This window comes from Phaethon aethereus (assembly GCF_964289735.1).
Source record: "Phaethon aethereus genome assembly, chromosome: 2".
NCBI lineage: Eukaryota > Metazoa > Chordata > Aves > Phaethontiformes > Phaethontidae > Phaethon > Phaethon aethereus.
In genome coordinates this window covers 128,447,260-128,472,930 of record NC_138582.1, presented here as the reverse complement: position 1 = coordinate 128,472,930, position 25,671 = coordinate 128,447,260, and the positions used below count along the sequence as shown (strand labels likewise).

Sequence of the window (25,671 nt, the reverse complement as noted above, 5' to 3'; positions counted from 1 at the left end):
CAAACTGACTGCACTTAACTGCAGCACAAACTACTACTCATTGCTTTTAAAGAGAGAGAAGGAAGAATGGAGAGAGACTGTTAATATGACAACTCTTGCTAATATTTCAGATAAACAAAACAGGAGCTAGAAATAATCTTTTTTCCAACATTGTATCAGGCTTTTGAAGAACAGTATCTCTTCTTCTCACCTTAAAATACTATATTTCTTAAGACAAATACTGTCTTAGTACATTGCTCCCATATTCCTATGATTTGCAAATCTAGAAGCTAGCTAGGGAATTAGTTATCTACTATTTCACCATAACCCACAAACTATTTGGAATACCACTGCGCACAAGGGCTTGAGAAGAACGGAAATATGCTGTTTTATTAAGCTACATACTGTTTGATTCATTTTATTTAAAAGTAAATCTGTGATTAGTAGACTTATAACCAGTAATTTTGCAATTTCAATACAGCAAACATTTTCCTAGCATCTTATATAGGCTAAAAATTCTCACAACTTTACCATCCTTCATACTCACCTCCCCATGGTGATAAGCTGACATTTCAGCAACAGAACCAGCCAGCTGAGCAACCTTTACTTCACGCTTATCATTTCTCTTAAAGCAAGTGAATAAAACTTTGCGTTGCCCTGGTTTTAAACCTATTAAGAAGAATATCCCATTTTCAACACATACACAAGCATATGTTTTTGAAGGAATAAACTTGTTTTGCCTTATTATCATTGCAAATCTCTCAAGAGAAGCCTAAACACTAAGTAGAAACAAATTCACACTGTCATATTAGCAAAATAACAAATTAATATCTCAATTCTTTTAAAATAATAAAAAATATTTTATCAAACGGAAAAAGTTACCAGAAAAGTGGAAACATAACCCTTTCAGCCAGCCATTACTATGCAGCATACATAATTCTAATGAACAGCAACTTTATCATAAATGTACACCTTCCACAAGTCAAGTTGTTCCTTTCCAGTCTACACAGCAAAATCGTTTTTCTAAGAATATCAACACAAATTCAGCAGTGACAACTGTAACTGTAGCTTACATGTATTTTAAAGCACTCTTAAATTTTACTTTTTGTGTGAAATTCTCAAATACTCATTAAAATTCAACAAAAAGATATATTATTTGTCTCCCTTCTAGATCTTTTAAAATTTTAACAAAGGAGCCAGTCTCTTTGATCTTCTAATTCATTTGTATTGTTTAGGCACACTTTAAGTACAACATCCATGTGGAAGGGATTGCATCATTTTTTCTGCATGTTATCTAGAACTCATAACCAGTTCCAGAGCATGCTTATTGATCTATTGAATGTTTTAATTCACATACATTTCTGAAATGCACTGAAATATTGCTGTTATCATTACTAACCTGGGTCAAACATTAAGAGAAAATATTGAATAAAAAAAAGACACTGACTCCAATTTCCATTTCATTTAAATACGTAACATCCAATTTTCTTTACAATGAGCCTGCGTTATGTTTTTCTACCAAAAATCTATTGAATGTAACAGACTTAGAGGATTTCCTTTACACAGGAGAATCACCAAGGAGTAAGAGTGGTAACTAGTATAGTCAAAATGTTCTTCCTTTCTAATTTTTCTGAGATTTGCCACGAGGTTAGCCTGTTTTACATATCACCTGATGATACTGAAGAACAAAAACCATTGCTAGAGCACTACACCTGCTGAACAGTTCACATATCCATGCTCAGAATGCAGAATTACAGCCAAAGTTGGCAGAAACACTGATAGCAATTATATATAATATGCAAAATATTGTATGTATAGTATTGTACATACTATATATGAATACTGTATACTACATATGTATAGTGTTATACATATGTGCAACATGGAGAAAAACTATATATAGTATTATATATATAATATTGTATATGCACACACACAAATATATGAACAAATAAGTAAGTTCCTTTCTCATTTTTTTAACACTTCTGCAGACATAATCTTGGAGAACTTTGATTCAAATGAACATGCAGCTCTACAGTGAACCTCCAGAGCAGTAAACTATGAAATGCTTGCATAGAGGCTACCAGTTAATCCAAGTACCCAACCATGGGAGGAAGTAAGTCTGGAGATGCTGAAACAGAGACTGACATTCTTTGATTCCCAAGAGATGTGTCTGCATATCTAACCCAGCCTCATTCTGCAGCAGAGCTGGAGATTCATTCCACCAGGAAGCTACTACCCCCATTTACCTGTGAACTATCCCACTTTCTCATCTGAAATACATAAAGTTCTTGTTGCATGAATACTTTGGTATGGGCCCCGCACTCAGCTGTCAACTGGAATTTTAATTATTGTAAATACTTAAAAGACTTGATTTCTCTGACGGTTTGACTAGAAAGAAAGCACTTGTATGGTCTAGGGAATGGGTCTGGTTAAGGAAAAAGGCTGCACAGCAACAGCTTAAAATTTCTCACAGAAAAAACATGGCAATTTCTTAGCATATAAATGATAACAAACAAAAATATAAAAGTTCTTGTATTCCCTATTTGAATGCATTAATTTCCAATACAAGCCACAGGTTTAAAAACCGACAATAAAGAGGAGTGTTCCAACAAATCACAATGAATTATCAGCTTACCATCAACAAGGGAAGGGATAGATCTCTCATTGTCTGAATTTGAGAAAAGGATCAACTCCTTGTTAATGAAGTCATTGTAAGTCAAATGTTTTGTTGCTGTACCATATAGAAATTGCTGGAAAAAAAACCATATACATTATTCATTCAATACAAAAACTACATTACATTTAAACCTTCTCCACCAGATTTATTGCTATTATTTAGGACTTACCTCAGGAAGGCCATGTAGCCGACGCTGTCGCCTGTCCTCCATGAAGTTTGTTAACCATTCTTTTCGGTCATCAATCTTCTTCTTACTGAAGGCCTGGAAAGATTCCAAGTACACTAAATTATCAGCATATATATGTTTGTGTAAATGTGTGTTACTTTAGTCAGAATTTTAAGTGTACTGCACTATCTGATCAAGTCCTCAATAATACTTATTTGGACAAGATAATCCATAACACTAATATTTACATTTAAGCAGCAGTACAAGCACATGACCTTTCAGACATCGTTGCACAAGGTTTTTTGAAATGACAGATCTCTCACTGATCATAATTTATATTACTTTCCTGAAATCTGTACACATTTAGACAAATCTTATCATTCTTATTGCTCTCTTTACATCAGAGCTGTCCTTTGATACACGACTTGAAAGGTGTTGGGAATTTTCCTTAAATAATTTTAAGGTTGGGGTCATCATTTAGACTGACTACAAGCAGATGTTATCAAGAAAATTAACTGAAAGTCTTAGAAAAAATACCCCATTCTTCTTGTCCTTTCCATGCCCTGTTTGCTCTGTCAGCCACAGAATGCCAATAATTTGTAGCTGTTCCTGGATGGTTGGCCCTAGTCCTCGTAAGAAAATTGAGAACTTAACAAAACTGACACTGCATGAAAAGCCTAAGCCAGAGTTTAGGCCAGCTGACTGAGGGCCTTGGTCTTCACAATGACAAGGCATCACTTTAAAGCAACCACTTACCACTACAAAAAGACACAGGAATGTTCTGAAAGACTTTGTTTCTGTAACAGGACAAAGTTCCCCTCCAGTGAGTTTCTCCTCCAGAAGACCAAGAGAAGAATACATAAAAACTGAATATATGGTTTAAGCAAAATTTCAACTAATTTGGGAAAATTCTATGAGTTGTTGAAATATTGCTTTTTTTTCCTCAAGGAATAACATATAGACACTCCACCATGTCCTGCATTCAACCACTCTCCTGCATAAGACAACAGTCATCAGTGCTATCTTTTCTAAAGGACCCTAACTGGAGTACTCCAAAAGAGCTCAATGAGTAGTGTCATTTCCTTGGAGATCATGGTATTACATAATAAATAGTAAACCTTAGTAACTTACTCTCTGAGAAAGGGACTAAGTGGTATCATCCTGTTTTGCATCAGATTGACTTCCTTTGTGAACAAAGCTCAAGAATTCAATGTCAGATATCTGAAGGCTTAAGCTTAGGCTTTTGTAAAAACATGACTAAATTCTTACAATTTTTTTCTGCCTCCTTTCAGTGTACCTATACTTTTTCTAGACCACTGAATTGACAAATGACCAAGAGCTGGATTAGCATAAAATTATTTTAATAGAATAAAAATAGAATTAATATAATAAAAAGTTTGAATAAAAACTATTCTCAAATATTTATTCTTGAATAGAATAAAAAGGTGGTTTTTTTATTTCTCCATTTAAAACTGCTATTCCAAGACTTCATTTGCTAGCAAAAGAGGTCTTCAGAATGCTGAGGAATTTGCTATGTGGAGTAATTTTTGTTTTCCTAGATTACAGCTACCATGAGGCCTGGTAGGGCCTATAATCTTACACCACCTATGGCCAGAGGTAAACTTGGGGCTGGAATTATAGCTATCAGCAGAGAAAATGTGGGTAGGAGTATAAGTGAAGCTTCTGTTAACAGCTTGAGTACTAGTCAGTAGTTGTTCTTGGTGTAACAGAGATGACTAGCTTCTTCCCAAATTGACGGAATATTATTTTAGACAACAGTGAGGATCAGCTGTAACAGGTTATATGGCCTCAGATATCAGCCTGTATATGGACTTCTATTTGCAGAAATAGAGCTCAGAATTTTAATAAGGGAAGTCAGGTTCTCTCCACCAATTGGTTTCATGTATATGCAAACATACAGACTCCTTTTCTATCTATATGAACACACTTCTCTAGAATGGGGAACCACATACATGGATTCTATTTAACTGCCTCTGGGGCAGAAGTAAAACGAGTGGTACAAATAACTTCTGACACATCAGGCTGGTTTTCTTCAACAGAACAGAACAGATACCTACTATACCTTTCTGTTAGAAAAAACACACCATTTTACTAGGTCCACAGTACAAGGAAAAAGTTATTATGTAAGGAAAAAGTTGTTTTGTCTAAGATGGGCATTTTCCCATTTTTATTTTTTCTCTCCTACCCCTTTTCCTCTCTAATATCACCTACAATTAAAATAGCAAATTAAAGTAGATAAAAGGTGAAACATCTCTTGAGAAAACAGCTTCATTCCAGACACTACAACCTTTGTCGTTCCACAGGCTGTCTTTGAAAGACAAGTACTTTCCTGTACACAACGATCTAAAAGATTTCACATTCAATCATTTAGAACATATGCATGAATACAGGTATGCCCCACTGATATATCTTCAATGAATAAATGATATTTATCTCACCTTATTTGCTCAGAAACAAAACACAGATCCCTAAGTAGATGTAAAACATCATTTGTTTGGGCTCTACTGCCTTACTCAGAATACTCTTTTGCATGTTTTGTCTTTAAAAACAAGTCTGAATGTAATGTTTCTTGATAACCATACCAAAAAAAATTGATCAAAGCTACTAAGCAGAAGGCAGAGCTCATTTTGTAGCATGGATAAAGCTCTTACTCCAAAATTTAATATCTTTTCCAAAAGCTTTTTTCTCTCCCAAATGTTTTTTTTTTCTGTTACTCAAAGAAAAACCACCAACAAACAAACCCAACCCTGTGAGGATTTCCTCACATACCATTTTCAGCAAACAATGGAAACTAAAAGTATCTTATAGAAGCACTTTTGTAAGTTCTTACCAGTGTAATGGCAGCATCATCTTCAGGACCAGCATATCGAAATAAGATCCGATGTCTTTCCATATCAGCAAAATATTCTTTTGCTTCTTTAGCAGTGCTGGTACCCAAACCTGTACAATAAAAAGAATAGTTACTCCATACTCAAAATTTAAATTTTATTATTTTACCGCTTTTATTTTACTGGGAATATTATAAAATCATTACAGAAGACACTATCATGAAAACAGCTACAAATAAAACTTCATAGTTCCCATTTACTATGTATTTTTAGATCCATGAGGTTCACTTATTTTTTTTTAAACAAACCTTTGTAGTATTTTATCTTCCATGCTTTATGATTCTCCATATGCTTCTTCCACTCGTCAAATTCAGGAATACTATAGAATGAAAGTTCTTGTTTATTTTTGCTTGCCTTCAAAAAACAAAAAAAACCCTGATCAACTTTTCTGTTGCACTGTCAGTCATACATAAAATCTCATTAATAGAACCCATACCTTTACAATAGGAGTGATGAATTCCTCCAGAAAGCCATGTTTCAACAGTGACGGCCAATTATGATGAATAAAATTGATCAACAAGCCTTTTATGTGAGATCCATCCTGATCCTGAATCAGAATATGAAAACATGAGGCAATCTTATAAAATGTCACATCCCCCAAAACCATCAAAAAACCCACTCGCTGGCCTGGATACATCAAAACAATGTCTGTTGACACAAGGCATAGAAAGGAACAGTTAATTTTAATTTGAATTCCAAACTGGACCTCAGTAATGCCACCTATGAATGGCACTATCCCTGAGCTAATCCTTGACTCTTCCAAGCCAAGTGCACAGTTGCAGTTCAAAGGTTTCTTCGCCTGTGGCATGTTTTCTCTGAGAGCTAGACAGCTCTGCCAGACACCATGGAGTTGAATCTTTGCGGAAGAAAGCCAAGCCTGGGCCATAGTTCTCATTGGTGTTAAGATGCTTGATAGTTCAACCTCTCTGGGAAAAAAATAACAAAGCTTCACAAATACCCAAAGCATAGGATTTCTAGACTTCTAAAATCTGAACAATAGACACATACTTCATGAAATTATCTAAAAATAATTGCCTGCATTCTTGACTCTCCCTGACTTTCTAGCATTAATACCTCATCTACTGTTCCTTTTTGTGCTTACTTTCCACGTATTTTTGAGTTATCAAAAGCATTCTTGTTTATACATGTTTTTATTATTAGTTTGGCATCTCTGCTACTGTGCAGCGAAGTTCAGCTGTTCATTTGGAGTAACCAAAACAACATATAGATAAATTATTCCCATAAAGAACCCTCATACATTAGGGATACCTTCTGAATACAGCTTGTCATAATGCAGACACAGGTTATAATGCACAAAAATGTAACCTACCAAACGGCAGCAAAACACATTTTAAGAAGCTCTGTATATTAAAACCTGTGAATTTCAGACTAACCTGATCTGTCATGATCATAATTTTTCCATATCTCAAGCTTTTCAAAGATTCTGGATCTTCATAGCTTTTCTTGTATTGTAGTCCAACTATTTTGATGATGTTGTTGATTTCTGCATTTTCCATAATCTGTATTAAAAAGTCAGTGTAAACAGCAGGAATTCAGAAATATCACAATGTTTTTTAGGTGGGCTTTCTAGGGACTTTTTCAATGCACTCCTACCTCAACTTCATAACCTTTTTACCCCCAGCCTCCTTGCAGCCTTCACACTTGTAAATATTCTTATGCAAATGCAAATTCTCAAGACTGCACCACTCTCTCCTCTACAGCCAGAGCACTTTGGGTCAGCAAGGCGGAGAGAGAAGTGCATGTAACAAAAAGTCAGCTTCACAAAGCTGCCTTCTCTTCCCATGATTTCTATGGGCATCTGCAAGACAATTCTTACTACAGACAAATTATGGCGGCCAGCAGAAGTAATGTGATGGGGTAATGCTGCTGCTACTGTCTCACGTTGTGAGTCAATGAAATCATACGCCAATAGAAAGAATTTAAAATTTTAGCTTTTTTAAGTATTCATGGAGTCATAGCAGAATTTCCTTGCACTTGTGAAGAAATGAATTTTATCATCCCAATATGGCACTACTACACTTCTTATTTCCAGGCTTACCCCAGGCTTTAAAGTAGCTGATACTTTATGAAATCACAGCCACAAAATTTTCATGAAAAAATAAAAATTAAAATACGAAGATGTAACCCTAGAAATCAAAAATAAATAGGAGACATCCATTTGTCAGCTAAAAAGAGATGACAAGGCTACTTACCTGTTTGTGAGAAGCTTCTCGAACATTGAGAATTTTACCCCTGAGTGGGAATACTCCGTATCTGTCTCTGCCAATAACACCTAAGCCAGAGACAGCTAAAGATTTGGCAGAGTCTCCTTCTGTTAATATTAATGTGCAGTCCAAGGAATGTTTGCCACCTGCAGTCCAGGAAGAAGTAGGAGCAACACAAAGAAAATAGAATGCGTAACTTTTAAACTCAAATAATAGAAACACAACTGAATCAGTTATGAATATTCTTTCTACTCTACGTCAGGTAATTTAAATAGGCTGAATTTCTATTTTTAGGGATGGCCCTCCATACCACTAAAACAAGAAGAATGAGTATCCTTGCCCTTAGCAATACACTATGGATTGCTATGGCCAAGAAGCAAAATAGACAAAATGGGATGCAATGGTGGCACATCTTATGTAATGGTCCACATATGTCTGCACAAAAAAAAAAAGACAGATTGCGTCTGTGCCTTTACCATTCCATTTTTCTATCTGCAAATTTCTTACACACATATATTATGCATGTCTGAGTTATATACAGGAGTTATTTCCCATTCTGCATTTCCCCTTTCCTCACAGTATATTTTCAGAAGTAATTTATTGAATTACATTTTTGTGGGTTTCTTTTTTTTTGGCTGTCCATCAGCTGAAGCCAGGCAACTATAAGAAAAATTTGACAAAAAAGCTCAAAAGATCAGAATATTTCCACTTACTATACGTTCTCAGAAATTTCTCGAACAGAAGAAACAAATCTCTACTAATAGCGTAATTTTGGTCTACAAGACACACTGCATTTTGGTGTCTGTGTGTCCAGTGTGCTCAAAACTGCTATGACGTGTGTTCTGTTTATTGCAACTGCAATAGCTAAATAGAAGTTCTGAATAACAAGCAGGTTCAAAAAAGGAACCCATCCTTTTCCAAGGGTGCAAATGCTCACTAAGCAGTTTTTCTATTTTATCAAGGCCAAGTGGTAGGAAAGACTGCAAAACACTTCAGGCTGGTTGAGTCTCACCTACTGTTCATAAGCTAGTTTTCAACATATTGGCATTTAAAATAGGTGCTTTGATTTGCTTTTATCTGGTAGGTAAAAACAACCCTGCACTTACTATTACACAGAACTTACATTCAACATCTTTGGTCTTCTGAATCAGACATATTACTTAATATAATCTAAATTAGGCAGCTATTCACACTGTATCAAAAGGTGTCAATAGCTACCATGCTATCAGCAAGGTAGGATCCAAATACCAAGAAAAAGTCTTCTGTTTTAGAATATATGAGAGCCTTTTTTTTTTTCCTAAATGAACTGCAGAAACCACATCTGAATATCATCCAGGTGCACTTTCTTCTGGAATGGATGCAATCATTAGAAATTAATTCCATGGAAACGCAATGTGTCAGGTTTTTTCTTTATTTTTCCTTTCATTTCTACCTCTTCTCCTCTAACATGCCACAGAACTATGTATATACCTCACCAAGATTTCAAGAAAGAATGACCAGGTATAGGACAGGACTCATTCTTTTCAGCAGGATAGGAAATCTGCAGCAAGTACATCACTGTACAGATACATCTCTCTCCTATTCCTAGTATTAATTCAAAAATTCAGAGGTACCTGGGCCCCAAGAAAGCTGTGGATGCTGGACCTCAGCTACAAATTCACTCTTGAAGTAAAAATAAAATTTAAAGAGCATAGGAAGAATGAAAGCCAGAGGGGTCTGTGGCCAGACACTATTCTCGCACAGCTGCACTGGACTACTTCAGTCCAACAACTACCAGCACCTGCTATTAGAAACCAAAGCCAAACCTGTTCCCTCATCTGACTTGGGGTGCTTATGAAAGTGTAATTCCTGGGATCCTTAAAAATATTTATTTGTCCTGAAACACAACTACATCAAATAAGACTACTGTATTGTGCTGCCAGATTACAGATAACCTCTGTGTGACATGCATGAATGTCCTGAAACAATCTCCCTGAAACTGTACCTTCATGCATCACTTAAATCTTTTCTTCAGCTTATGAGGAGATCTGAAATTCTTTTGAAAAGACTATTTATAACTGTGTAACTCTTCACGACATGCTTAGTCATGCGCACATTCATAGCAAATATTCCTATAGCAGAGTTGAATTTTTTGACCCTAGAAGAAGTGATCATCACCTCACACACAGAAAGAGCACATACAATCCTTACTTCACTTGACCTTGAGAATCCCCAATCCTTCTAGTAAAATCCCAAAGACAGAAAGAAAGATTGATAGTTTTACAGTATTTTGTCTGTGTACTCATTAAAGATTTCCATGACACCAGGACTTCCTTTTCCCCTTACATTAAGAAACGTGAAGCTTTCAGCCAGATGCAGTCACCAACTAAAGTTCATTGAGACAAGTTCTCGAGAGCAGAGTAACTAACACACACTCAGACACACTAGGAGTCACTCTTCTGTATCATCTCCTGTCTTCCCTTCCTCAATGAAAGCAGCTTTTTATTGAGGTCAGAGATCCTGATTACAGTATTAGCTTAGTTCTTGTGCAAAAAGAACAGAAAATTCCTATTGATTTTCACGGGCAAATGGATGATCCAGATGGTACCTGCAGTCTTTAAAAAGAAAGGACTAAAGAACTTTTTACTAAATGTATTACTTGTGATCCTCCAATTTAAAACATCTTTGCCAGTATATATAACACTTCAGAAAGTCAGGCCAAGTGTGAGTATGACAACACACACCGTATTCAGAAACTGAACGCCTCTCTGCCTTCCTGTGTGTCCACCCTGAATATTCAATGCTTTCGAAGTGAGAAATCTGATATGTTCCAGGATCTTCAGTAAGCCAATATCTGGGTAAGCCTCCTTGGCAGATGCAGAGTTCCTGCTCCCCATGTAACAGTAACTAAGCAGCAGAGAAATACCTGGGTAACAGGGTTCCACTTCATGCAAAACTTTAAGCATCAATGTGGAGCCCAAATTAATTCCTACATGCCTTCTTAGTTGAGGAAGTCTCAGGGTGAAAATCAATGTAATAGTTTATTAGCTCCCCTGTTAGAAGTTCTTCCTTCCCCTTACACCCAGTAAAAAAAAACTGAGTAAGAATTGATTTTGAAGCCTGGTCTCCAAAGCACAGCTAAAAAGAACTATGAAGAAAGTGTACCCAAAATCATTAATGATGTTATTTATGAGCACTAGGCTTAATATCCATAAAAGCACAGCATTTCTCCAAGCACACTATCTTCTAGGCAAGAAAAATACCAGGAACATGCATCTGACTAAGGAATGCAAATTCCACAAGAAAAACACTCATTAAAGGAGGCATGATTATCAACTTTTGAGGCAAAATATGACATCTGAATAACTGGAAAAGTAATAAAATACTGAAGAAAACTCAATTTAAAAAATTAATAACCTGAGCCCTAGGAATCAAAATGAAAGGTAGGAAAGTTAAACAGAACTCATCATCTCATCAAGTCATCTTTGACTTGAACATTGGAGCTCAAAAAAAAAAAAAAGCCTCTTTACCAGTCTCACATGTTTTTATCTACTTAACCCACCCACCTACTTCATTGCAATTTCTCAACCTTTGCTTAACATAAAGATGTATTAAAAATCAACTAACATCAACAAAGATAGGCAACATTTCAAGCTCTTTAGTCATATGTGCCCCTCAAATAAATCAAGGACAACTCCCATCCCATTGCTATTGGCCAGCTGATCCCAATTCCTACCTGTGCTAGGAAGCAAGCTAGCAGAGATTGCCAGTTTGCCCTATCTTCCCAGACAGGAACCTAATGGCATTTTAAGTCTCATGAAAAAGGTCTCTTGAACCATTCCCTCAGGTCTGCACATTACGTAATCGATTTCCTATAGCTTGTGACCCTATAAAGATCCTGATCTTTTTATATTAGAAATTTCAAGAAGACTAGTCACCTCCAAAAAAGAATATTGGTAACACTATTTAGCTGGAAACCACAATTAGAAAATACATGCTCTTTCAATGTGGAACTAGACTGCCACTTTTGTTCAGTGTTATTAGTTCTCTATCCTAGAGAGGATCGTGTTCCCAATATCAAACTCACCACCATGCTTTAATTCTAGCTCTACAAAGTTTAGAAACCTGGAAAGATATTTATTTAAAAATACACATAAGGATGAGAATCAGGTTTAAAATTACGATGTCTGTGAAAAATCTGTGAAACATTAAAAACATTAAAAATAAGTGCTCTTACCAGCATCATTAGCATCATCCAGTTTCGGAATGCCCTTGATTTTACTGTGTTTCACTGATGAACATTTTTTGTTCAGCTGAGTTTGTGCCTTGAATTTGACCCAATTCAAAATACTCTCTATGATACCACAGTTAGAGGCCTATAAGCAACAGATCAGAATTGTGGATGAGAAAAGTAAAGCTTCACACAGCAGATTCTTATATCTCAATTTTAAGTCACTGATCTAAAACTATTTCTCAAAGTCCTCTACATTTTAAAAACTGGAACGTATAAAAGGTCAAGGAATTAACACATACCTTACTGCCTAGCATTTTATGCACCCCAAACCAAAACACAACACTCATACAGCTTCTTTTCCACCCCTCGTATAATTGTGGAAGGAAGAAAAGAGGACTGAGACCTAATAAGAAGTTGTCATGTTCTGTGGTTGATGTGCTGAGACATTTTAGGTACTAAGCATCTGCTTCTTGGACTTTGACAGCAAAAAGAAACCTTATGGGATATTTATGACCATTTAAAGTTCCTTTGGAAATGACTGAAAATGGCTGAAAGGCAACCAAAAGCATTTAAGAATAAGGATCTGTATCAACCACTTGAGAAACTGATAACATTTTACAAAACACATCTGCAGCAAAAATAGCATATAGCATATTTTCTAAACTAAAACTGCTTTAGGTTTGATTTCACATCAAAAGAAAATACAGGTGGAGCAAAATACTGTGAGCTTTGGCTTCGCATTATCTCCCATAATACAGCACTCATTGGTTAGAGATTCTGCTGCACTCTTAGCACCTCTGGAGATCAGTGTTCAATTATGGGAGTATTATAAACACTGCAAATCAAACCTACTGATAGAAATACAGGATATATAATAAAATCTGAAAAATGAATATAAGATTGTGTTGTGGGTTTTTTTTTTTTTATAAGTTCTACAAGAACGTCACCAGTAGCAGAGAATTAGAAGAATAAAACACTATGCAATAAGTTAAGTTTCGATGCTGAGAGTATTGGCAGTGGCACCATTCTCCTCACTACTGGAGTTCCATTTATGCTACTGGCACTAAATAGAACTTAGTATAATGAGTTCTGGCTAAAAGAATTCTACTCTTCCTTCCTTGTATAAAAATGTAGTAGAGGAAAAACCGCTACCATGTATTTCTGCTAATACATTCATCTAAAGTAGCAATTCTTAGCCTGTCTACAGCCAGAATTTTTACACTTGTGGCCTGAGAATAATGGTCACTGAATACTACAGCCACAATTTTGCATTTCCTTGATTACTGGAAGAGTAAGTAAATGTGACATGTTCCTTCCCTCTCCTTTCACTTTGGTGAAAAAGAATAAGACTGATATCAAAGAATAAGGTAGACAATATTCTCAACTTCAGAAAAATATTTTAACACAATAAATTAGTCAAGGCCTATATTTAGGCTTTAAAAGTCAAATTAATTTCACCAATATAAATACTAGAATCTCCAAGAAATGAGCTGATCAGGTGAAGCACTCTTAAATCCAGGGCAACAGCCAAAACACAGCTATTGCTTCCATTATTAAGGCCAGAGAATGAACAGGAGTTCTTCCGTCCCATTTTCACAGTATGCTAATGTCACCAGAGTACCATAACACACTAATTAATCTTCTCCTACATAACATAGATACACTTGATCCAGCATGTCAATTCCTGCTTCACAGAAAAAAAAGAAATATACTTTACTTACTGCTTTAAAAAATTTCTCAGATAGCTGGCACTTGGACCCAAAACTTTTAGGCTGCAATGTCATGTTTTCTTTTGTCTGGGAATCAAATGATGGGTTTTCAATCAAACAATTAACAAAAACCCATATATGATTCTTCACCTGTTGAAAACATAGAAACTAATTTACTCAACAAAATTACCACATTCATCTCCCTCAATATTTTTACATAAAGTTACTTACCTGAAATGGTTTCACTGAAACTCCAGCTTTATTCTTCTTTTTCACCACTTCTATCAGCTTGCCCACAACCTGATCCACCACGTAATCAACATGTCTACCACCCTTAATAACAGAAGAGGGGAAAAAAAAGAACAAACCCATTGAATTTCCTAATAGCTTTTAGCCATATTAACAAAGTTCCTGCAGTCATACTTCAATTTGGAAATCCATGCATATTACGTTGCAGCATAACAAAGGAAAATTTGTTTTAAAGTTTCTCTTTCGTGTCATTCGGTCTTCATACAAGTGAGGGCGATGGATGTTACGTGGAAGGGAAGAAGCAGGAGACCTTTCATTCACTGTACAGTGGTGGACTTCAAATGTAGCTGCTTACAGCATGTAACAGGATACAAAACCTTAACAGTATGGCAGATCTGAAAATTACTCTGTAGCACTGGGATGGTACCTGCAACACCACATATCAAGAAGTATCTTTTTAACAGGCATATAAATAACCTTGGACTAAAAACATCATACATTCATTCATCAAGTTAAACTTTCCCCATTTGGTTCATAAAAAAAATGTTTAAGAGCTCACCCTCAGTTATATAGCATCCACGCCTATTCCTTCCCAAAAGTCATCTCATATTTTCTTAGCTGTATTTACAGAACTATTTGAATAAACACTATTAGCATTCATTGCTAGCCTGGGGCTTATGCTATGGCAGAGAGCAAACTGCAAAAGACCAACCACAAGATCCAGAAAACTCTAGAAGAACAGAGCAAGATAACCTTAAGGAGATGAGCAGTTCTCCTTAAAACTCACCAGAGGCTAAACCCGCTCCAAATTCATACCCGATATAGCAACAAGAGATACATACAGAGCATGCAGTTAACCATAAGCTGCCAAACCAACCCTTTAGGAGACCACAGGGCAATAACTTTTAGCTACATAATCATGTTGCCACCTGTTGTGTAGCAAACGAGCAGTCAGCTGGACTCCCTTACAGTTACTGCCCAAATGCAGAAGAAAAAAAAATAGCTTATAAGCAGTCTCTTGCATCATCACAGTGGAAAAAAAAAATTAAAAATATGTACAGGATTTTCTTCCTCCATTGCACTGGAACAGCTGAAAGTGAAACATTCACAGTGCCTATCACAATTCTTCCCTTTATTCTAGAAAAAAAAAAGGGACTCTGAGTACTGGTTACCCTTGCTTAAGGCCTTTCCAACTAGATATTTCAAGTGAAGCCATTGCTGCAAGAAAACTTTTGGTGGAGGCGATGTATTCACCTCCCAACTACAATCCCTAGCACAACAGATCCTGAGGAAGAAATACTTATGTACTTAAACTTTGGAAGTAATAAGTCAGAAAAATTACTTTTTTGAAGCTATACATAACTCATGCTTTGCAATACGGCAGGGTGATAAAAAGACACATTATTTTCAATGTTCAAATAGTGGTTTTACTATTGATGAAATTCAGCCTAAATAGGGAAGCACTAAGTATTTGAACACTTTCAGAAGGTGCACCAAAGCTTCTATCACCTCTCTATCTCCAATTCTCTTTGGACTTAAACTTTAAACCACCTACAAAAAACCCCCCAAACATAATGCTAGAAGACAAGTCATTTTGAGATTAAATCCCTTGGAAATAAAGGCATTCATATAAGCTTTCTGGGGGGAAAAAAAGGTCTATTATAGATCTATTACATCCTAACAATGACTACTGATTTACATGCGTAAAAGAAACCCAAAGTCATGGGATATGACGTACAATGCATAAGTAATCTGAATCAGAAGCACTAGTAAAGATTAAAACAGCACAAACTTATATCATAGATAAAGCATTCCAGCTTAGGAAGACAACTAGTATTTGAAGGTATGTGTCCCGTCTTTAATTCTATGGAACAATGACTACTGAAACTGCCCAAACCAATGGTGATAAATAAGTTTAAATATTTACAAGTCCAAGGTGACACAACTTCCCTCATACGTAAAATAGCAGGCTTTCTTTGGAAAGATGTCAAAAATATGAACAGTCCTGAAGCCCTGGATATCTGAAAGCTGTTTACATTTTCGTTTATTCATATGCCTACCTTTAAATTTGTAGACAAAAAGGTACAATTAATAATAAGATGTTAAATTTACAGAAAGATCACCTTCACTTAATATCAATTAGTGCCTTACAAAAATACAGACTAAATAATGGTTCCTAACTTGCATTAGGACAGACAAAATAAAGAAAACACATCTATGGAGACATTCATCATGAGGTAATAAACAAAAAAGCCCTCCTTCCTCAAAGCTGCTTTAAAAACAGAACTGAGGAGAGAAAAAGCTTTTGATGGGTATGAGAAAGTGTAGGGTAAATAAGAAACAAGAAATGGAAAACAACAAAACCAAGAAATAACAGCAGCCAAAAAGACAGAGGAAAAGAAAGAACAAACAACCAGCAAGCAAAACCCAACAGTTAGGATTTTACATTTTCAGGCAGAGCATGCATCCTACAAAAGACTGAAGAAGATGAAAATGGTTGAATTGATGTGAGATAATAGCTGTGTTCTCAACTTCACACAGAAAGTACAGATAAAAATAAAAAAAGAGAAGGTAAAAATATGGCTTAAGATGGTAAGTATTATTAGTCATATCCTAACCAGTACTTGCACTTCAAAGAAACCTTCTGTGGGTTCTGTCAGTCTCTATCTAGAGCTACCTACTAAACATCAACACAAACCACTAGTGTATTGTAGAAGCACCCTACATACAAGTATTTTTTCACGACATTTCTTCTTCAAACAAACAAAAAATCCATCCCCAAACTGAATAAACACCAAAATTAAAGCACAACAATTTTTATTCACATATGGATGACAGAGTTTCAGCATAGGGAGAGTCGATACATCGACATCCGGCCTTGTTAAAAAAAAATAAACCCATTTCCAAACTGTAAAAAAAAGTTACTACAGGAAAATTTCAAATAACATGCTTCAAAAACATTCCATATTTGAATGTCAATTTTCAAATACATTATCTCAGTATATTTTTGTATTTACAACTTCAGCATTTTTTAAAACAATTTTAGCACTTCAAATACTTTGCTAAAACTAACATCTGACATACCAAAAATTAGCTACTCACCAGTAATTCTTGTTCTTAGACGATATTAGTTATAACCATTCCCCATTCCTGTGTCCATTCTTAGTGTGTAGCATTGAGTGAGGGATGTTCAGAGCTCCAAGAACCTTTCAACCATCTCACCAGTAGGTGGCACATTTACCCACTATAGAAGCATAACAGCCTATAACTGCCCCAACTGTCAGTACATTTTAATAGAAGCCAGAAAAAGAAAAATACCCTCTAAATCTAGAGGCTTGTCAATGATTATTATGCCTACTATATTATGAGAAAGAGCACAAAAACTGCATAGCCTTCTTTTCCCAGAAGGTAACCCTTCTGATTGAATCCCAGTCTTGCAAACTTCAGGATGCAGACATCCAATGAAATGGTAACAACTAAAATCTTAAAAATGGAGCTTAGACTGCCTCCTGTATACATTCTATTCATACCGTTATCAATAGACAACAGCCTCAATTAATTCCAAGGTAAGCCATATTTAAATTCTATGGACAGATAAATGGCTCATGGCAAACAAATTCAGGAGCTAATTATAAATTTGAAGGTTTCATTGAATTAGGCTATACAAATAAAATCCTATTTTCTTTTGCATTTGTTTTCTATTATACTTATTTTATTAGCATGAATCTGAAAATGCCAAGCTCTGGAATGGTCCTGAATCTCTTGTTGAACTCCAGCAAATTTTAACAGGTTGGGATGCTCCCTCCACCCAAGTCTACTATCTGACACTGCATCTGTATTAGCTGAGCATTTCTGCTAAAATGATTGGTAGCATTACAGTTAGCAGTGCCGTCATATTAAAAATATCATTATTGATATATGTTAAAGTAATAACACTATGTTAATAACTGAAGTTTCTACTACAATTTCTACTACAGCTACTATTTGAAATTGAGAACCTGAGAAGACCATGTTTAATCAGTTTATATACAAGTCTCACCAAAAGGTTATCTGCACAAACGTTAACAGCTAAAAACATTCTTTCAAATGCTGCCTCAGAGCCTGAAGTCAAATTCTGTGGTGGTCTACTGTGGCAAAATTGTGAATAAACGGGGACCTGACCAAGGTAACGGATTTACAAGAACAAAACAAGGGAGTTATGCCTCAACATACTGCCTGACCTTCTACAGATGCCACAAAAAAAAAAAAAAATCCCATCAACCTAAAAAAAACTTGTTTGGAATTTAAAGCAAGTTTAAAAAAGGTGGAAGGGAAGTTACGACTGGGTGAAATTTATCCAGAAACAGAAATGAAAAGCTTTCAGCAAACAGTGATAAATAACCAAAAAACAGCTGAAATGAGCTCCTCACCTGTTAGCAGATAAGGGGACAGGCAGTTGACGCAGTTAGTTACTAGCCATTATGTCTCATCAGTGGGCAGTTGCACATCAATTGCTGGTGAGGTGGTTCACCGGCCCCGAACATTCCACATCCAGTCACACACATAAGGCATGGATCGGGAGAGTGGGAAAAACTAGAAATTACAACACTTACCTTTGAAGAATACACAGTACTTTTTCTATGAATGTTCTTAAAGAATATATGATAACAATGTATGTGTAACTGCATGATGGGTGAAAATTGATCCAAAAGCGTCAAATTAAAAAACTTTTGAGTAAGCGTATGCAATATATTTAACTTCAGAGTCAATAAGTATTCATTGTTTTCAAATACATTTTCTTAACCTGATATCAAACTTTATTAAAGTTTCTCTACATTGCCAGCTTCTTCATAAACATATTGTGCACATCTTTAAGGTCATGATATTTTCCTTTATGTTGCATAAAAAGGCCTGAATAAAAACTAAGTTTTAATCTTTCAACTACCAGATATGTTTGTTATCCCTAGTTTTGACAAGTATCATGTAAGCATTTAATTAAAATGCACACTTAGAAAGTAAATATTCTACAATGAAATAAACTATCCCTCTTACCACTGAACACTCGTTCAGCTACACTGAAAATTACACTGGAAGAAGTTACGTAGTAAAAATTATATACCACCAAAACACCGGCTACACATCATCCACCACTGAGATGAACACTGATATTTCTGGGCACCTGCCTAGACTAGGGACCCCACTTAGTGTAACCACTTCTGCTACCATGAGAATTTTCTTCTGTTTGACTCTTTTAGAAGAGATCTGAGCAAGGAGGGTTTTTTAAGTGACCACAAATTCATATCCTTCTCATCTTTTGGGGAAGCTCATGGTTAAGATTCCCTAAAAACAGGAACACCAATGACTAGAATTGCTTGACTGTTGTTGGATCACTCATCCACTCCAATTTGTGAAGAGCAGAAGTGATAAAGACTTTCTTTCACCATGGTGGATTCCAGATCACTAAACCTGGGCCACGCCAAACTGGCATAAATGACAGTTACACTAGTTGATTTCAGCTGATTGCCTTGGTGCCTGACCAGCCCAGCAATTTGAGAAGCACAAAGATTGTACTTTAGTATGCTGAGCATATTGCTACTTCATCATAACTGAAGATTTGCTATGATATCATTTCACCACTACTATAGTTGCTAATAAGTACAGAGAACACCTAGATGCCCTTATACAGAAATATAAATAAAAGAAAATTAATCTCCACATTTCAGGCCAGTTTTATACACCATAAAGCAATAAATGGAAAGCCATTTTTCAACACCACCAAAAGCCATTTTTGCCCTCCATAACTTGCTATTACTAGCTTTAAAGGGGTTTGTTTATTTTTTTACCTTAATCTTAGAATTATTTTATTACAATGTGTTAAAAAGGAAGTAATAAAAGAGATCCATTCATTTTATAAGGCATCAGTACTACTGATAATGATTACTAGTGTTTTAAAAACTAGTGCATATTCAGAAATACTGCTATGAAGGTATTTTGATTCCATTCAATTGCTCTGCCAGATCCTCTCATGCAAACTATTATCTCGCCTATTTTATTTTTAGTAACCCAGATTTATTTTTTTATCTGACTGGGCATAACCTTAGCACACATTTTAAATCATTTAATATAACTACTCACCTTTGTGGTAGCTATACTATTTACGAAGCTGATTTGCTGAAACCCTTTTTCACTTAAAGTGAGGCATACATCCCATCGTTCATTCACAACTTCATGAATAACTTTGAGCGCAACTCCAGTTTCATCCAGTTTGTCTTTTACGTAAAGATCTACATAACTGCGAAATCCATTTACCTATGAGTAATACAGGTTACAATTACTATTTTTCACATCAAATACTCAGTACACTTAAAATATTTTAGATGAGGCTCTTACAGGTAATTTCTTCCCATTCAACATGACTTTGACTCCTTTGCATGACCCAGCTAAATCATATGCTCTTCTGGTCATGAGGGACACAATATCCTTATCAAGTTTTTCCATTTTAAATTTAGACAGGTCTGGCTGGAATGTAATGCATGTGTAGTCATCGCCATCGAAATGCTTAATCTTGGGTTCAGATGTCTTCATCATATTGTTCATCCAAGTCTTTGGAAACAAAACATAATAGATGTTACTTTACAATACATGCTATCCTCCTCCTTTGTTCCATTTCCCAGCTATGCTAGGATTGCAACAGCTACACAACAAAAAGTTCACAGACTTCTTTTAGAAGTTTCCTCTAGCAAAACGCTACACATAAAATGAATTGCTTTACCAAGATTTGCAAACGCATCAGTGACAGCAGATTTGTGGTTTCTGTAAATATGCAGCTATCATTCCATTGATGGATATGATTCTAATGCAAATAGCCCACCACAGAACTGACTACATTAGACACAAGTGAGCTAGCTAAAGAGTCCTTGTTGTCCATCAGTTTTAACACTTTTAATTTACTACACGCTTCTATAGAGAGGTTTATTAGTCCCTGTGCAGAGACTCTGAGATAGTATCTTCGTGGCTGTGCAGTGTAGCAAAGCACGCTTCCTGACATACCAACTTGCTCAAACTTGACTCGGGAGTCTTGGTACTGTTCCCTGTTTAAGAACACGGGCACATTTATAAGACCAAGCAGAACACCTACTCACAGCACATAACAAAATTCAGTTGTATTAAATTTTCACAATTTTTGAAAATACTGGAAAATATAGCACTTTAAATCATAAAGCATGTAATTTTCAAAAAGTATTGTTTATGTAGTGACACAACAGCATAATGAGGAGAAGAGAGGAGGAGAAGAGAGGAGGAGAAGAGAGGAGGAGAAGAGAGGAGGAGAAGAGAGGAGGAGAAGAGAGGAGGAGAAGAGAGGAGGAGAAGAGAGGAGGAGAAGAGAGGAGGAGAAGAGAGGAGGAGAAGAGAGGAGGAGAAGAGAGGAGGAGAAGAGAGGAGGAGAAGAGAGGAGGAGAAGAGAGGAGGAGAAGAGAGGAGGAGAAGAGAGGAGGAGAAGAGAGGAGGAGAAGAGAGGAGGAGAAGAGAGGAGGAGAAGAGAGGAGGAGAAGAGAGGAGGAGAAGAGAGGAGGAGAAGAGAGGAGGAGAAGAGAGGAGGAGAAGAGAGGAGGAGAAGAGAGGAGGAGAAGAGAGGAGGAAGCCACCAACTGGGAAAAAAACTTCAAAATCAAGGAACTTTGGTATCTAATACTCTAACAAAGTTCTTCAAACTTTTAGAAAGCTGGCCATCTCAAACCTATACGCAGTAGATCAATCCTTGGTCTGTGTGCTAACAATGATAACAATGAGCAACATGTTCAAATGGGGAGGAGGGGGGTTTGCACTCAAGTCCAGCTAGGTTAATGAAATTCATGACATGAGAAAGACCATACAAAATTATCTAGATAGCTGTGCAAACATGGAAACAGTTAAGTAGGAAGATTTTTTTGACAAATTATGTAAAACCAATTACAAAATGTTTCCATTAAATATATTCCTTTTTACATGTACATGAATATACTTTTAGTTTTACAGAAGAAATTTGTTTTTCATTTTTAGTCATCTAACACTCCCAAGAAAAATATTACTTAACAAAAAAAACCCAAATATTAATACACAGAAGTACCAGTTTTACTGACTGAACTACCTACCTTGCAAACTCTACACCTCCATTTGAATGTTACATGATTCATTTCACGAAATACAGAAAATGTGTTAAATTTTAAATTATGATTACAGCAAAGAAAAGGAAAAAAATTTTAAGATAATTTCTATACCTGCTTAAAGCTGTGTTTGTATTCCTTGCAAGCAGTTTCAACTGTAAACTTTGTACTAAAAATGTTGCAAAGTTTTGCACCATAGCCATTGCGCCCACCTGAAAAAACAACATATCGTAAGTTTTTTACAGCAGAACAATATTTGATATACAAAAAGTATGCCAATGAAGTAAAATGTTCCTATATAAGACAAAAGTTGGGCCACATGCCCCAGAGATGGAGTTTCACACTACCTCCAATCTGGTGCAACTGCTTCTGCCTCAAAAATGAGCAGTTTGCTCCCCCCGTCAAAGCCAGGATTCTCCCATTGCTTCTCTTATGTTGATCTACCAGTTGCTTGCTGAAAGGCAAGTGACCTCAACACCCTGATGCAGCTGAAAACTAGGTCACAATCAGATCCAAATCACTCTGCAACCACACCATAATACGGGCGAAACATACAGGGTAGGACAGAACCAAACTAACTTCCATTCATTATCTAAATTAGGGTTACTTCACATTTAGGATAATAATTCATATCCTAATTTATTAACTTTATTTTTCCCTTCATTTCAAGAGCATAAATGTTTAAAAGCTTGCATATGTTATAATTAAAACATGAAAATAGTTTTTTACTGAATAATGAGTACTGACATTAAAGACATAAATGTAAAGTTCTCTGTAAACGTTGATATTAAAAGTGAGATTTTTTTTTTTAAAGTCATTTTACTTCCACAGAGAGCTGTAGTAATGGTGACTCAGTGATCATCTGTTATAAAACATAATAGAAAAAGAAAGAAGAGAAAGCATACTGAAAAGGAAACAACGGCTTAATTGAATAACACAAAGCATGTTAAACAGTCTTGCCTGTAACTTTTTTCTCATCATCATCATAGTTGCTGGATGTTAGCAGCTGCCCAAAGATTAAAGCAGGTACGTATACTTTTTCTACTTTGTGTTCCACAACTGGTATTCCCTTTCCATTATTCCATATGCTGATAATGTTTGATTCCCTATGAAATAGTGAAGACATTAAGCCAATTAATATAATCGTGAAGACAGACGCGTGCACACATTTTACCCATTTATATAACTACATAAAATACAATAAAAGACAATATTCTTACAATGGTTATTCACAGCTCTATTAATTTTAATTACAAAAAAGCACTTCTTTGTGCTTACTAGATGTCTTGGAAGAAGGAGCTGAATTGTCCATACATGATGGTATTTTGTACCATAAAAATAACCCCCAAAAATCTGTTTGAAGAGCTTCCACTATCTACATGATCTGCAACAAAATCCTGAAATTTAGTGACAGAATTACACTTAAGCTAGAGATGTAGCTTTTTTTAGGTTTCACTGAAGCCCACCCAGACACACCCAAGTTATCACCTGTTTAAAACTGTTATTTTCCAGTTATGATAAACACTGTAACTTTATGCATCGATGCCAAAATCCATCAACATCTGGCATCATTAATACTTGTAGCTCATATAGAATTTTCATTTTGGAGTATTAGTGAGTTCAAAATCATGACAGGTTAGGCAGATTTATGCTACCATTTCCTTCCTGCTCCATGATAAAAACAATTTGGTCCACAGAAACTGATAATGCACTCAAAATCAGCAGAAAAATTACTTTTCAGCATATTTATCCTAAAGATTAGGTGTGAAAATTAGGTCTCTCAAACATTTATTATTCAGTTAAAGATTACTGAAAAGGTACTACTACAGGAACCCAATCCACATTTATTTAACTACGGTACTTCTCATTAGGAAATACCTCTTTAAGTATTCAATTTCAAAAAACAGTGGTAATGACATATTTGCAACCTGCAGTTTCAGTGTGATATAGCTGACTAATTCAAACATAACCTTATCCTCATGCTAAAGGAGGTAACATAGAAGTTCAAGGGGTTCAAAATTATGTCACAAAATCTCAGGGTTGGAATTTATGATTTTTGAGTAACCTGGCTGGTTATAGATATATACTTCCAAGCTTTCATCTAATCGTGATTTTTTTTATAATCTTCTGGTTTTAGTTTCACTCAATCAAACATTAATGAATGGTTTAGGAAAACAAAATATTATAAATTCAGAATGGTAGTACTTACTGCTAGCTACTCTTAATTCACCTTTTCATCTTAAAACATGAAGCTAATGGAAATAATTCCAAAAATACTATTTTGTTTCTAAGAAGTCCAATTTCATCTAGTAAAGTCATTTGTAAAAATCTGAACCACAATAGAACTGGCAGGGAAAGTAAATGAAAGCATGCTTCTACTTACGGATCAATGGATATTTTAATACAAGTCATATTCTTGTCTCTCTGCTTATTGTCAGCAGCATTTACTATAAAACAAAGCAGCACAAATTAACACATTCTAGGAGCAATAATTAATTATTTGATCTGTAAAACTGATTATATACATATTCCACCACAAGTTACAATAGTCCAGGTATTTCTTAATCTGGTATCTTTTTGAATATCCTGCATCTTATTACTGAGGCCTATAAATATGATCAAGTATCTGCAAGAAGGCATTTTTCAGCCTTCTTATAGTACTGACTCTATTTCTAGCAGTTAGATTACCTTAGAAATAAATATAGGAGTGTATTTTGAGAGCCTGTTCTCATAACTGTTCTTAACATACTGAGCGCTTTATCCTTCTGTTGCTGCACTTGTTTTGATATTTATTACACCATGTATGTTAAAAACCCTAGGAAATTATATGCACCACCAGATCAGTTTACACATACTTTTGCCTCTGAAACCCAATCCTGAAAAAGTCACATCCATTAAGGAGTGTTTTGATTGCATGAAAATTTATCACTAAAGAGCCTGTGATTCTTCTAACTAACAGTTATAAGTCAGTTCCTAAACAGTTTACATGGTTTAGGATCAAAAGAAGCATAACTGGAAGTTAACATTTGATCAGAAGTTAATTAAACTGCACTCCAATGTATATTAACTGCAAACAACAGAAATCATAAATGTGACTATGACCATTAACCATGAAAACACTTTACAATAATTTTCAGCACTCATCACCCATGAAATAGATCAAAATAAAACCCCAAAACACCAAAGGACATGAAGATAATTCATTAATCTATCTTAATAGATTATAAGGATCTCGATATAAGATCAGATATTTCAAGGTGCTTTTGCTAAAATCATTAAGTGCCGTTTCATTAAAAAGTATGCACAGCTACAATGTCCAATTTTCGTAGTGTTATTACACTGACCCCTAGCTCTCAAACCACACTCTGTGGAGCACTTATCAGTGCTACATAAAGAAGCAATAAGCCAGAGTACTATG

General features: G+C 35.6%; 1 protein-coding gene across 3 annotated transcripts in view; it reads right to left on the bottom strand.

The window, feature by feature from the left end:
• The window catches only part of TOP2B (DNA topoisomerase II beta), a gene marked incomplete at its 5' end in the record, with an annotated part of 70,063 nt that overhangs the window by 19,365 nt on the left and 25,027 nt on the right, over window positions 1–25,671 (bottom strand). For all 3 annotated transcript variants that reach the window (XM_082014918.1, XM_082014917.1, XM_082014919.1), the window contains 16 exons: window positions 527–648; window positions 2,618–2,732; window positions 2,829–2,921; window positions 5,677–5,786; window positions 5,983–6,088; window positions 6,171–6,281; window positions 7,129–7,254; window positions 7,948–8,105; window positions 12,176–12,314; window positions 13,894–14,031; window positions 14,113–14,214; window positions 20,245–20,418; window positions 20,500–20,712; window positions 22,368–22,465; window positions 23,214–23,359; window positions 24,637–24,700. In XM_082014918.1, coding sequence (XP_081871044.1) covers window positions 527–648; window positions 2,618–2,732; window positions 2,829–2,921; window positions 5,677–5,786; window positions 5,983–6,088; window positions 6,171–6,281; window positions 7,129–7,254; window positions 7,948–8,105; window positions 12,176–12,314; window positions 13,894–14,031; window positions 14,113–14,214; window positions 20,245–20,418; window positions 20,500–20,712; window positions 22,368–22,465; window positions 23,214–23,359; window positions 24,637–24,700 — 2,015 coding nt within the window. The remainder of the gene's footprint in view (window positions 1–526; window positions 649–2,617; window positions 2,733–2,828; window positions 2,922–5,676; window positions 5,787–5,982; window positions 6,089–6,170; window positions 6,282–7,128; window positions 7,255–7,947; window positions 8,106–12,175; window positions 12,315–13,893; window positions 14,032–14,112; window positions 14,215–20,244; window positions 20,419–20,499; window positions 20,713–22,367; window positions 22,466–23,213; window positions 23,360–24,636; window positions 24,701–25,671) is intronic.